At 41.0% G+C, this 14,060-nt stretch overlaps 1 protein-coding gene across 1 annotated transcript in view; it reads right to left on the bottom strand.

Annotated features, from left to right (window-relative positions):
- Nucleotides 1-14,060, bottom strand: part of trpc5a (transient receptor potential cation channel, subfamily C, member 5a) — a 146,527-nt gene that overhangs the window by 32,105 nt on the left and 100,362 nt on the right. The window contains exons 9-13 of the mRNA XM_044182948.1: nucleotides 12,144-12,281; nucleotides 8,433-8,631; nucleotides 6,100-6,239; nucleotides 1,931-2,131; nucleotides 733-854 (exon numbers count right to left, since the gene is read on the bottom strand). Of these exons, the coding sequence (XP_044038883.1) occupies nucleotides 733-854; nucleotides 1,931-2,131; nucleotides 6,100-6,239; nucleotides 8,433-8,631; nucleotides 12,144-12,281 (800 nt within the window). The remainder of the gene's footprint in view (nucleotides 1-732; nucleotides 855-1,930; nucleotides 2,132-6,099; nucleotides 6,240-8,432; nucleotides 8,632-12,143; nucleotides 12,282-14,060) is intronic.

The raw sequence follows: 14,060 nt of genomic DNA on the forward strand, positions 1-14,060 counted from the left end.
GGTAATCTGTCCGATACTGGCAGAGATATTTCAGTCTGGACCAAAGTGGAATGACAGAGAGGCAGATAGACTGACATTTCCATCCCTACAGCCATGCCGCTAGCATGGCTACAAAAAATAAATAATGCAGTTTCCCTTGTAAAAAGTGTCTGAAACACACCCTTCTTTTTCAAGAATAAAATGAGGATCACAGCTACACCAGGTGAAGTGCTACAGCACTTAAAGCTATTTAGAGATATAAGAATATATAATATAAAAGTAGAAACACATATGCTAATTTGATCAGCTGCAGATCACAGTTAATGTTTCCCTTATTACATTTTATACACTTTAAAGGCATTTCTAGACCAGGAAGTTCAAAAATTAATATTTTAGAGACTTTTAGGGATCAGCAGGAGTCATACAAATGACTGAACTGCATATCACTTTCCTGAGCAGGAGATAAAACACACCAGTGTTTTGTCAGTGACAATTAGATCAACATTAATGAACAGTACTGTAAAAAAAAACACATTACCTGTTTCCACCAGGAAAGGTGAAAAACCTTCAAATAGTGCATTTTCCCCCGTTGATATCTCCAATGAAGTCTTCACAAATGTCTACTTTACTCAAACAGAACGTATTTGTGTATCAAAGTGCCGCAGTTTCACCTTTATTTTTTAGTTTCACTCCTTTTCAGACCATTACAGACACACACGTGGATATAGAGTTTGCATTATGGATGGTACTCACGTTGAGAAGGCGTTGTTCTGCCTCTCACAGCGGATGCCCTTGCAGTTGTTGTGTTCCTCTGAGGCCTTTGTCTCATAGTAGAAATACAGCTGGTTCAGACCATTAGCAAACGCCAGCAGGACCTACACAGGAAAGACATAATTTCATTTATCCCTTCATGAAATCTTCTTCTTGAATAATTTTGGGTGGAGTATCACGCGGTGTTGACTTGACCCCCTACTGCTACAGGGGGCATGAAGCGATGTGGCTCCTGTGCCTCGGGCTCACTGGGATTGATTTTAAGAGTTGTAGGTTAGGAGTTCCCTTGAGAAGGAATCAATGAGTTCTGAATGTAATGAAATATGCCTTTAATGTTCTTCTACCATCAATGAAGAATACAGTGTGCAGAGGAATTTCTTGCTCTCATCATCAACGATGCAGTTTGAAAATAGATATAAAGTTCTAATAGAAAATTATGCAGTAGATGATCAATATTTGTACAATTATTTGATGGATTGTCACAGAATTTTATACATATATTCATTTCGCCCAGAGGATGACTTTTATTGAGTTTCGTGATTTCCTCAGTTTTCATTCAGGTAAAAATTTCCACTTCTCCAACACCTCAGCTACTCTGAAACTCATGACTGAACTTCCGTTAAACTTTGAGATGAATGCTAACTGTGAATGTTAGCATGCTAAAATGCAAAATGTTAGCATGCTACATTGAATATGCTAGATATTAGGAAAAAATAGCACAGCACGCTAAGATCCACAAGTTGTTTAACATGGATGTTAACATGCTAACTGTAGAAAGGTTAACTGTTAGTATGCTAACTGATCGCCTGACAAGCTGGATCTGAGATGGCCTAAAATGGCCGCTGTAAAGGCTAAACTTTATACTTTTGCCTCACTAGTGGTGCAAATAGAAGAATAGCCAAGTTATTACTTCATTTTTAATCCATCCAACAATTTAGTTTTCTGCATGAGAATCACGCTACCGCTAGCATGAGGAAAAGCCGGAAAGCAAATTTCAAAGAGCTTTACTGAAGTTAAAACAAAACACTAAAGTTTCAAAAATGACAACGCAAGCACACACACTAATTATACACATACAAAACAAAGCAAACCAAATTCTGTCTCAACGCAGCTTGTTGTGAGTGAAACACAAAACCCCCCCCCACCAGATTTGTGTCTGAGGTGGATCAAAATGTCTTACCAGACAGTAAATGAAGAGAAACTTGAGGATGTCCAGCAGCATCCTCCCCAGTGAGATCTGCAGGGGCCCGAGGTGGGAGTTGGCAGTGAAGAGGGAGATGAGTCTGAGGGAGCTGAAGATGTTGGCGATGGCGAACAGAGCCTCGGCTATGAGCGTGGGGTGCCACATCTCCCACTCCTCCCTGGGACGGGAGGAGTTATACTGAAGGAAGGGGAGATGGAAGGAGAGATATGGGGAAAAAGAGAGGAGGCAAGGGAAGCAGGAGGATGAGGAGGACGAAAAAGCAAGACATGGAAATATAAAAGAGTTTACTACAAGAAGAGGTAAGAGACTATTCAGAGAGTCAGAAAAATGAGTCTGTTAATAGCAGACTGCAGACAATAGCAGACAAGCTGAGTGTTTTTGTAACTCTTATTCTGTTCTTTTTGAATTACAATGAGACAAGCACTCTGACATTCTGGCAAATATGCTTGTTTTCTGTCTAATAAGGACTTAGATGAGAACACTGATATACATTTTATCTCTACGCATTCAGTACAGTGGTTAGTCTAGGCGTGTTTTAGCCTAGCTTAGCACAAACAATGGAAGCAGGGGGGAAACTGCTGGCCTCTGCCAAAAGAGGAAAAACTCACCTCTCCACAGCTAAGATAAGATACAATGTGTTAATAAGACAATTTTGGAGCTATTCAAAGGCACCTTTAATGGAGCTAGCTGTTTCCATATGCTTCCAGTCTTTGTGCTAAGCTAGGCTAAACTTTTCCTGGGCCAATATGAACACACAGAGATAATTCTGTCCTCACCAGAAAGTTGACTAGCGTTTGTACAAATGCCAAAAACAACCTATAGCCAATTCAGTTTCCATCCAAATTTAGCTCAAATTTCAAACACATTTCCAGAAAATAGGCAAAAGAAAATGCAAATGAATGTGTTTTTCCATCCACTACCAATATGCGAATATTAGTGGGGGCATCGAAATAAACAGCTGGCCATTGCGGAAGAAGAGGGCACAATGAGATGACATGGTTCACTCTCAGTGCTCTCAAAGCGTTGCAGAAGGCAGCTGTTTTGAGAGAAAAAGCTTTAAAAACTCACTGTACACTGCCTGAGAGAATAATGGACTTGGAGATTCGCCAGGTGGCCAAAAACACAACTCCAAATGAATGATCATGTTGCTCCGTAACTGCTGGATGTGTAAATAAGCAACTGTTTGCTAACAAGTTCGGCATATCACCTTAAAAGGTGATATAGTTACTCTTTAAGCTTCAGGGAAAACAAGCAGTGGTGCTACATCTCACAGCAAAGGCCCTGCTTTTAATGAGTCAGGTGAGCATTTTAAACCATCATCTGTAAACTATGAATGGCTCCCGTACAACGACCTTAAGATTAAGCTGAGGATCTACTGAAGCGTCGATCCCCGGTGACGCATGTGTCTTGGTGTCGGTTGTTACATTTGATAAAATAGAACCATAGGTATCTGTTCTGTGAGACGGACGAGTGACGGACTTCAAAAACGCTTTCTGTGTGGATTGCCCTTTAGGGAGAAGGTCGGGTTGGATGGTCAAGTCAACAAAGCATCTGACATTTACAAGGGAGGCCACTCGTATCCCTTCTCCTACAAACAGTCAACACTGTGCTCATTTAAACATGACCATGTTTCTCTAACCCTAACCAAGTAGTTTGTGATACTAAACCTAACCCTAACAGTAGCAGGTATCATTCCTATCATTTAAACCCCGAAATGTATTTCCATAAGGCTTTCCATTGGCTTTTAACCAGGATAAAGAGGTTCGACCACATCACACCTGTTTCAGCCTCTTTACAGGTGGCTCCCTGTTGGTTTCAGGATTGATTTTAACATCTTGTTGATTACTTTTAAGGCTCTTCATGGCCTGGCTCCAGATCATATTTTAGACCTTGTAATCCCTTATGAACCTTCACGTAGTTTGAGATCTTCGGGCAGGGGTCACCTGTCTGTTCCTGAGTCCAGGATGGAAACTAAGGGGGACGGAGCTTTTGCCATCAGGGCCCCGAGGCTCTGGAACAACTTGCCCGAAGAAATTAGGCTGTCTGAGTCAGCGTCTTCTTTTAAGTCTCTTCTCAAAACGAATTTATATCAGCAGATCCTGATTTTACCTGAACTGTTTATTTTATTGGTTTTTAATTGATTGTTATTATTTCTTATTTTGTTTTTGCCCTTCATGTATTGTATCATTCACTGTGGTATTTTATTTCTCTCTATGTAAGGCACTTTGTTTTGATAAGTGCTCTATAAATAAAGTTTGTTATTGTAGGTTAATTAGAAATGTCGGAGTGTTCCTCGAAAGATAAACTTCATGATTTTGTGACAGCACCCCCTAATCCCCTGAATCCCCCTCAAGCTCACTGCTCATCTTTTGATACTCAACACAGTTCACAGCTGAGTTCATGGTTTTTGTCTTTCTCTCTTTCTGACCTCCAACATCCTCTTCTTCTACCAGCTTTCCTTTCAATCCTGTTTTATCCCACATGCTTAGAAGAAGAATTACTTCAATAATCTCCCTTAGGGGAAATTCAGTCTTACACATCGTCCTCTCTTTTTCTGCCATTTGTGTTTCTGACTCTTTCTCTCCTTCCATCTATCAACTGCCTTTCAAGCTCTCATTTTTATATAACCATCACCCTCTTTTTTCGCAGCATTCCTTGTTTCTGGGACGTTTCTTTTTGCTTTATTCGTGTATCTGTCTCTCTCCATCCCGTTCCCACCATCTTTCTCCACATCTCTCTCGGCTGTCTCATGCTTGGCTTCCTCCTCATTCTAAATTCGGCCATTAGACTTCCACAGGACGTCTGTCTTATTAACTCTGCCTCTATTAGCATTCACCGTCCACACACACACACACACACACACACACACACACACACACACACACACACACACACACACAGGGGGACATCCAGAAACATGCACACAGATGCACACTCATTAAATTATAGACTCTCTCGCACCTTCTCTCAGATGCACTTGCTTTCTCTCGGTCTGTCTGTCTCTCTCTCTCTCTCTCTCTCTCTCACACACACACACACACACACACGTACACACAATGACAGAGCACAATTTTGCAAGGGACTGTCAGCTCTCCAGAGAATTTTAAATGTTAATAAATATTTAAAGGAAAAAAGAAAAAGACAAAAGGTAAAATATATTGTGCCAACAGCTGCGTGTTAGTGTATGTGTGTGCATCCGTAGACTTGTGTTAGTGTATGCATGTAAGCATACAGTTGTGTGCACAGTTTATATCTGTATCTATATGTGTGTGTGTTTATAAAACTGTGTGTATGCATATGTGTGTGTGTGTGTGTGTGGGACCTGTGTAGGAGGGCCACCCGCCACCATCAGTGACTCACAGCTGCTGCAGATGGCCCAGCCGTCTGCTGTGTATGTGTGTGTGTGTGTATGATTACACCATTCGCCCTTAATAAATAGATAAATGCATGCAGAGTGTGCAGCTAAATAAAGTATTATTTAAGCTGAAACGTGCTGTGAAAGTGAGAAAATGATTGCATCAAAGTGAAACTCACTTTGACACTCCAGTTTGTTGTTTTAAAGGTCAAAGGTCATGGCTGAAGTTTACAGTTCATATTAACAGTTAGTTAGCGCATGAAAGCTAACTAACTGAGCTAACTGATTGTTTGTTTCCCATTTCATCTCATATTACTGCTGTGTGGTTAAAATTATCGACACTGTGTTAAAAGGAATATTGTTATGATATTGAAACATACAGATGGGTGACAAACTAAAGGAAAAACCCTCATGACATCCAGTTATTCAGGCTTTTCCTTCAGTTTGTCAGCCATCTGTATGTGGCGATATGGCAAATGTAAAATATGAACATGGACAGTGGACGTGGTTCTGTTTACACTACATTGATGTGTTCACACATGTACAGTCTGCCTGATCATAAATTTGGGGCTAAAGGAGATTTGCATAGACATCTGCACAGAACCTCGCGGACATTTCCGTCAAGCAGATTATCGCGCCTGTGCAATAATTACCCGAAAAGATGGCTGATACATCCTTCACCCTCAGCGGAAACCGCACCCATCTCCCTCTTCTCTCTCTCTCTCTCTCTCTCTCTCTCTCTCTCTCTCTCTCACACACACACACACACACAAAGACCTGCAATCTTTACCTTAACGTAGGCCACTATCTTCAGTGATATGGTGGCCAGGTAGAGGGAGTTCATGGCGAAGTCCATCAGGTTCCACCAGTCGTGGATGTACTCTGTGAATCCCCCGTCCCACATCTCCTTAATCTCTGCCCAGATGAAGCCTGAAACACACAAACGCACACAGATACACACTGTAGGTTATTTACACGCACACACACACAGTCATGCATGTGTGAGCACATTGATGTCATCCATCGGTGGTTTCTGTTTGCTTGATTTCTGCTCTGTGACCAAACTTTTGTTAAATATTTTCTTTTGGCAGCAGCCTCGGGCTGAAAGCAGAGAGCCAGCACATCTGTTCTGTACGAATGACTTTAGACTAACTCAGGTTTCATTCTAAATAATTCACAAGTCATTTTCTATTTCATCTGTTCCCCCTAGAATATCTCCTTTTCTACCATAAACCTGACACCGCCAATAGATGGAGTCCACGACTTTGGAAATATTTGAAAATTAAAATGCTTTTACAGCAACTACACATTTATTCTTTAGCATTTAACCGACACTTTGAACGAGAATAACTGAAAATGAAGGAACGTATGCTCTAATGTTCATCATGAACAATACAACCAGCTAATGGTTGTTGTTGTTTCTTTTTATCACAAACGTTTTGTAGCTGAGTGTTTCCAAGAGAGGAAGGCAGGAGGAGAGAGCGGAAGAGACGGCGAAGGAGAACAGATGGTTTTGTATTTTTCCAAGTGATTATGGTTATGATTTGGAAATGATTGGTGTCAGCTCTGAGAGAGAATATGGAGATGTAATCACTCATTTTCACACCCACCCACCCTCTCTCTCTCTCTCTCTCTCTCTCTCTCACACACACACACACACAACCGCCTCCTCCACACACACCCACATCCCAGCATACATATACACTCACTCACACACACACTCAGAGTCCTTTTGATGAATAGCAATGAGTGAAAAAAAAGAAGAAGAAAAAAGTTTTTCCCATTAATTTTAAATCTGGTTGTTTTTCACTGTAGAAGAGACATTTCTTCAGAGTACGGCTGCTTACTGGACAGTGACTTATTCAAGTCTTTAGTGCATGTAAATATGAGCTGTGAGTCATCTATTAAAGGGAATACAAATGAACAAGTACAACTGTGACATGATGCCATACATTATTAAAACTTTGTCAGTGCATCCCAGAATGACTCAGCTGTTCAAGGTCCGGTTACATTTAGACACAGATTCGGTGTCTTCGTGGTTAAAGAAAACCAACATTGTATGTCAGTAGAAAATGGGCCACAAACGATCAAATTTCACTCCACCATGACCTTCTCCACTTAACCTGTCCTTGTCCCCATAAAGCACTGCCCTCGGCTGAGACCCTGAGACCAAAGGCTCCTGTCTGTCCCCAGGACTAAGTGATATGGCAACAGGCCATATCTTTCTCCTGCTCTATTGATGTTTTCAAGAGTTTACCCCAAAACCCACAACAGACTGCAGCAGCCCGGCAGCGGACGTAATGTACGTCCAGTGAAGAACAAGAGCAGAGAGGAGCAGCACAGTCTGCGGAAATGTTGCATTTAAACTTTGGTGTTGCCCCAGGCAAACCTTTCGGTTTTCCAGGCAGACAGAAGACATCTGTCAGATCACAAAAATCCCTTTTAAGATGTATTTTGTGTAAGGAATGCCGTGTGTCCGAATCATGATCGGACAAAACAAACAATCTAAAGACTTGGGGACAGTTCACACTATCTTATTATATTACACAAAGCAATTTGTTTATTAATTGAAATAATACTCCAGAAATGAACAGATAATGCAAACGTTCGTCCGTTGTAGCCGTAGTTTTGATGTGTTACACCAACAGAAATTCATCGGGAGAGACACTGAGACGCATGTCTTCATCATGTCTTCATCACGCTTTCAAGAGTCTGTCATTGACTGAAAGCAACAACGTCAAGCCCTGCTTCTGGGGAGTTCCAAAGCATTCTGGGAAATGTAGGAGCACACTGAAGTAGAAGCAGACGAAGCAAAAAACAACAAAAATACCAAGAACACTTAATTAGGAAAACTCGGTTGTGGTAGTCTGCTTGGCGTTTTACATTATCTGGCCTTTCTTGATTGTTAATTAAACACTTTTTATTTTATTTATTCATTTTATATTTTTCCATTAGTTTGTTTGCAACCTTTTACTTTGTGTATTTCATCAATGTTTTTAAAAGTTTTATTCTTTGAAATTTCATCTAAACACTTTGAGCTGCATTTAATGTATCAAAAAGTAAAGTAAAAATAAGTAATCATCACAAAATCCTCTGAGGATGCATCAAACATAACATACGTACCCAGCACCCATGGGAGAATCATCCACTCGACGATGGTGGGTGGAGGTCCCTGCATGTGCAGGTTGGTGCGGGCGATGTGCTGCGAGGCCAGCAGCAGGAGGAAGAGGAAGGTCAGGTAGGACGCTGTGTGGCAGATAAACTTGATGAAGGGCTTCTTGATGAAGCTTCCCAGAGCGCTCTTAGGAGCCAACAGGTAGATCTGAAGAGAAGCGAGGAGGAGACAGGAGTTAAAACAGGAAACGGAGACAGAAGGACAAAGGAGAGGAAGGGAAGGGAGGGAGAAGGGAGCAGAAATGAGGGCGAAGAAGAGGGCGAAGGAGACGGGGGAGCAAAGCGGAAAAGATACAGAAAGGGTGAGAGAGTAAGGACATGAAAGGAGGAGATGAGGGAGGAGAGAGACGAAGCAAGGAGACGGAGATCAAGAGAAAGATTAACTGTTTGTCCTTAAATGATCCATAATAACGTCCCTTCAAGGTACAAAACAACACAAAGAGAAGAGGCAGGAGGAGAAAAACAGCAGACACGATAAAGGAGGGTGAATGGATGAAGCTGTCTTGTATCCTCTCAAAAAAGAGAAAAACAAAGAAGAAAAACTATGACTGTGTTCTCTGTGATAAGATTCCTCAAAATTGTGATATTATGTAACTTATAGTGAACAATACAGTTTTTTTTTCTTGAATGAGACAGAAAGACTTAAAACGATTATTGTTACATCTTTTGCTCTAATGACTCTTGTGTACTTCAGCTTTTTTAACTCGTGTTCAAACCATGAAACAGAAAGTAAGAGCGACGGTACATCAGTTGATTGCGTTCAGGCTCAGCCACCCGTCACCTCGTGTTGTTGGAAAGCTCCGTCTATCAGAGCTGTTATTGCTATTGCCAGTGTTATTGTTGTTATGATGGCTCCTGGCAAACTCAACTTACACTGAGTCATGCCAGTGAGGCTTTAAATGGAAGTGAATAACAGAAAGAGAGCGCGAGAGGGTCAGAAACAAGAGAGAGAGAGAGAGTTTACGTGCATCATTAAAACATTAATAACTTAATCACATTAAGGCAAAACTGATTATTGCAATGTAAAGACTTGAAGGGAATTATCTTACATTAACAATGAAGTCAGAGTAAACAGAACTCATTCAAGACCGGTCTTGTCATGTACGCTCTTTAGTCTGGAGTTTGAGTCACAAGGTTAACTGCGAGGCAAAAAGTTGCTAAATGATGCAAACTGCAACTTTAATATTGTTATTCACCCTAATTGAGATAAAGAGAAACAAAGAGAGAACTAAACAAAACACCAAAAAATAGCTTTGCCACAAACATACTTTACAGTGGTCTGAAAAGACAATATTCTTTGTCCTTACTAATGGGTTTAACACTTATATATATCCAATGTTTATCCTGGAAATGCATTATAAGAGAAGAAAATACACAATAAACATTCAGATGCTATGAATGAATCCTGGTTGTAGGAGGAGGTAAACGAGGCGCCATCTCACTTGCAAATCCTTGCAGTAACACTGATATATGAAAGGATTTTACTTTTTCACAGCTTTTTCCAATACATATGTCCAGGAGATCCTGTAGAACCTGTGACATATTCAAACTATGGTCGTCAAATGCCATTAAAATAAGGGCTAAATCAAAAAAACTTTTCAATGAAATTTAGTCGAGTTTTAACGGGTCAGATCTGCTGCCCAACAAACTCAAAGCAAAATCCACTCGCCTTTGATCCACGAAACTGACTTCAATTAAATTCATCCCCTTTTAATCGACATGTTGTGTTTAAACCCACACTTCAGCGCATGCTGACTGTCAAGGTGCTGATCCTGCAGCTGGGAGCAGCTGGGCAGCTATCCCGCGCTCTCCCCCGCCCACAGCAGGGGGAAGGCTGCTGCCAGAGGGAACTTACGTTACATTTATTTAACCAGAGCGACTCACAGGAAGTGCATTCAACGAGGACACAACCCAAAAATTGCAAGAATCATGCAACTTCCAGCTAATAACATCCTTGTCTAATCATTGACTTCACCTGTTTCCTAGCATCCCTACACCCCCGTTAGTGTTTTCTGCTTGCTGAATCTTGAATCCCCTTTCACGTGTGAGCACGAGAAAGAAAAATATATCTTAGTTCTGTTTGTTGTTTTCTGCGCCGTAGATTGATAATCGCCTCGCTGGCTGTAATGTTTGTTGCTTTGCAAAGAGAATAAACTCCTTAAACGCTTCATCAGTCTGTTGCCTGTCACTGCTCTTGGGTCCTCGCTGCATTCTTACAGCCGGCAAAGGACCTACTCTGCTCAAGACTGAGCGGTCGGCCTACACAGGCCCGATGGTGGGCCTCCACCCTGCTAAACTCCTGCTAGCTGGTACTCTCTTATAGTTCCTGGCTGAAATTTCACTTTTACAATGTTTCCAGTTTTTATTAAATTATGTATTTCTTCTGATTACAATGCAAGAAATCACTGATTACAAGTTTGATGATTTATTATCACAAACTAGCAGGTAATGGCTGCTGACAGAACGTTCACATCCAGACGGTGGAGGTCGGACAGAAGCGGTAAGTTAATGTTATTTTTTCCCCACATCTTGTGTCATAATCAACTTCACGCTAGCGTTTTCAGACTGAAAAACGTTTACCCAGGCTACCCAACAGGCTACTATGTCGCGTCCTCCCTGGTCATTTCCTGTTTACAGTCTGCACACAAACTTGTGCTAATAGATTGCAGCGAAAGTCTGTGTTTGAGTGCTGAGTTGTGATGTTCGAAGGTTCACCTCACAGCACACTGGAGCACAGTGGGTTCTTGCCTGAAAAGAAATCTTTTTTCTCAAATATCCGGGTTACAATAACCTGGGTCACCACAGACTGTACTCCCCTAATGAGAAGTCTGCTAATTTCCTCTCTCTGTTTTGAGTGTTGTTGTCATGCTGATGTTTCCTGGCAACAGCTCGTCCAGCAGACAAATGAAAAGTCTTACTTAATTGCTGCCTGGCAACAAATTTTCTTTGATGAAGAAACAGTCGTTTAGTTGCAGGAGCCGTCCTTTTTTTCCTTCTTTCCTCCATCCCTCCCTCACTGCTGCCTCTGTTTCCATTTCTTGTTCTGATTGTCCATTCTTTCCTCATTCACTCCTTCCCATCCTTCTTTCTTACTTTCCTGTCTTCCCTCCATCCTCTCTGTATTTCTCTCCTTTCTTTTATCCTTTATTCTTCTACTTATTCACAGTTCCCTCTCTTCTGTTTTATCTTTTCTTTTTCCCCCTTATCATGCTTTCTTTCCTCCGTCTGTCCCTTCTTCCTCCTTTTCTCTTCTTCTTCCCTCCCTTCCATGTTTCCTTTATTTGTTCCCTCTCAAATTTTTCTTTAATTCATCCCTTGCTTTCTTTCTCCCTCCTTTCCACTTCCTTCCTTTCTCTTCTTCTCAAACTCTCTCTTTCTCTCACTCATTCATTCCTCCCTCAACTCTTTTCTTGCTTCCTCCTTTCCTTCCTCAGCTCCTTTCTTCTCTTCCATACTGCCTCACTTCCTCTGAACTTTCCTCAATCCCTTCCTTCTTCCCACACTTCCTGTCTTCCTAAAGTCTTTCCTGTCCAGTATTGTTGCTCCTTGTTCCCTTTTTTCTCCTTTTCCATTTGCTTTACCTATTTAGTTTCTCCTTCTTTACTCCCCCTCCCTCCTTTCCGTCTTTACACGCTCACTTCCTCCCTCCTCCTTCCGTACCAGTGAGAAGAAAGGAAACAGGAGTCCGATGATGAAGCACGTGACCAGTTTGACCGCCCAGTGTCGTCTCCTCCAGCCCGGGAAGCCGTCGTACCACAGCGTGGCCAGCAGCTGCTGGCAGTTCGGTTGGGCCACAAACTGAAGAGCGAGAGAGAGAGAGCGAGAGAGAGAGAGCGAGAGAGAGAGTGTGTGAGAGAGAGAGAGACTGTTAGTAAATACAGTTGAAGTGTCCTTGTCTTGAAATAAATGAGGGTAACATTGTTATCAAAGGGGGAAAAATGAGCAAAAAAACCTGAAACCACAATGTGACTCTGGGAGTTTTGAGAACAGTGCGTTTATTTCCTGCCTTAACAAAAGCACTTTTAACAGTGGCTCGTTTATCATTCAGAGGCCTTTTTGGGTATAAAGCTGCTGATAAGAAACAACCTTCGGGTCTGTTCCAATTAAACATTAAAACGCTTGTCTTTTGACCTCGTCCGGCCACCTGATGAGTTCATGAAACACAGCTTCTACTTCTTACTACCTTTCTCCTGACCGGCCATTGGTGTTTGTCTGATAGCTTAAGTCTTCAGAATTACAGGGCCTGTAAGCCTTATGACCGAAATATCCACTTTTCCTTCATATTTGCCACTTTGCTTAACTTGAAATGAAATAAACGGATCCTGTTTTTTTATCTGAAAAACATCCTCTAATGTTTTGTCAGTGTGAGGCGCCTGGATTTGAGAGCACATACCTTTTCACATAGAACTGGACAACACTAAAGATCACCCGTGTGCCAAGAATGCACAATTTCTCTAATTCCCTTATTTTCATAATAACTTAGTAACTTCGAAGTCTCTCAGGCTTACCGGCATCCAAACGAAGGGAGACCATCAATTTTCTGTCTCTGCCCCTAAACTTTGGAATAGTTTTTCCTCTCATGAAAAAAAAACTAAACTACATGTTCTTGTTCCTGTTACTATCCTGCCTGCTTAATACTTTTACTGTGAAAAGTGCTATATATATATTACATTTATTTATAACTAAGACATTTGAATCTGTATCTGGATCCAGGGCAGTAGTTGATGGCAGAAAAATGCAAAAATGTTTAAAAAAATGTTTTCGTTTCTTAGCCCATGCCCCAACTCCACACCACGTTTTTGAGACCCTTTTGGCAGAATTTAAGTAAACTCTATACATTTAGTGATGCAGAGGTGAAGAATACTTTCAATTTGTGATCTTATATGAAAAGCACCAACAAGAGCTACATAACTTTGATATGCACATCTTTTCATATGCCAACCTTAAAGCGCAGTAGACCCCGGAACTCCCGGCCCGAGGAAATACGTCTTTTAAATCTAAGCTTCAAAAGTACTTTTATCGCACCGCCATTCCCTGATTTCATCTGATTCTAGTTTTTATTATTCATTATGGTTCGTTTAATATTTTTATTCTATTACTGCTGTGTTTTATGTGTTTTTGCTTGCTATGTGAAGCACTTTGTTTTCATAAGTGCTATATAAATAAATAAAGAAGAAAGTAACCTCTATCCTGCATAATAAAAGTGAGTTTAGGTGGCTTTACTCTTCCCCGAATTCCTGTTTATACACAATATGAGATCTGATAGTTTGGTCTTTTCACTGCAAAATAAAAACAGAAGGTAAGGAGGAGAGGGAGGGATGTTTAGAATTAAATGAAGAGAGAGACTCAGAAGAAGTATTTTCTTATGTTACTGCACAGCGAACCAACAAAAGATATAACGGTGTTGCTGTTTGGCAGCACACCAAAAAATACAGTAAACAATGTAAACATTTGTGTAGCTCTTTGTTTATTTCTGTTCAAAATGTTCTAAAATGTATATCAGGCTTTATAAACACAGACAATGAAGTCATTTTACAATCTGTATTCTTTCAAACGGGTTAGAGCATCAAACAGGTA

This window comes from Siniperca chuatsi, linkage group LG22, assembly GCF_020085105.1.
Source record: "Siniperca chuatsi isolate FFG_IHB_CAS linkage group LG22, ASM2008510v1, whole genome shotgun sequence".
Classification (NCBI taxonomy): domain Eukaryota; kingdom Metazoa; phylum Chordata; class Actinopteri; order Centrarchiformes; family Sinipercidae; genus Siniperca; species Siniperca chuatsi.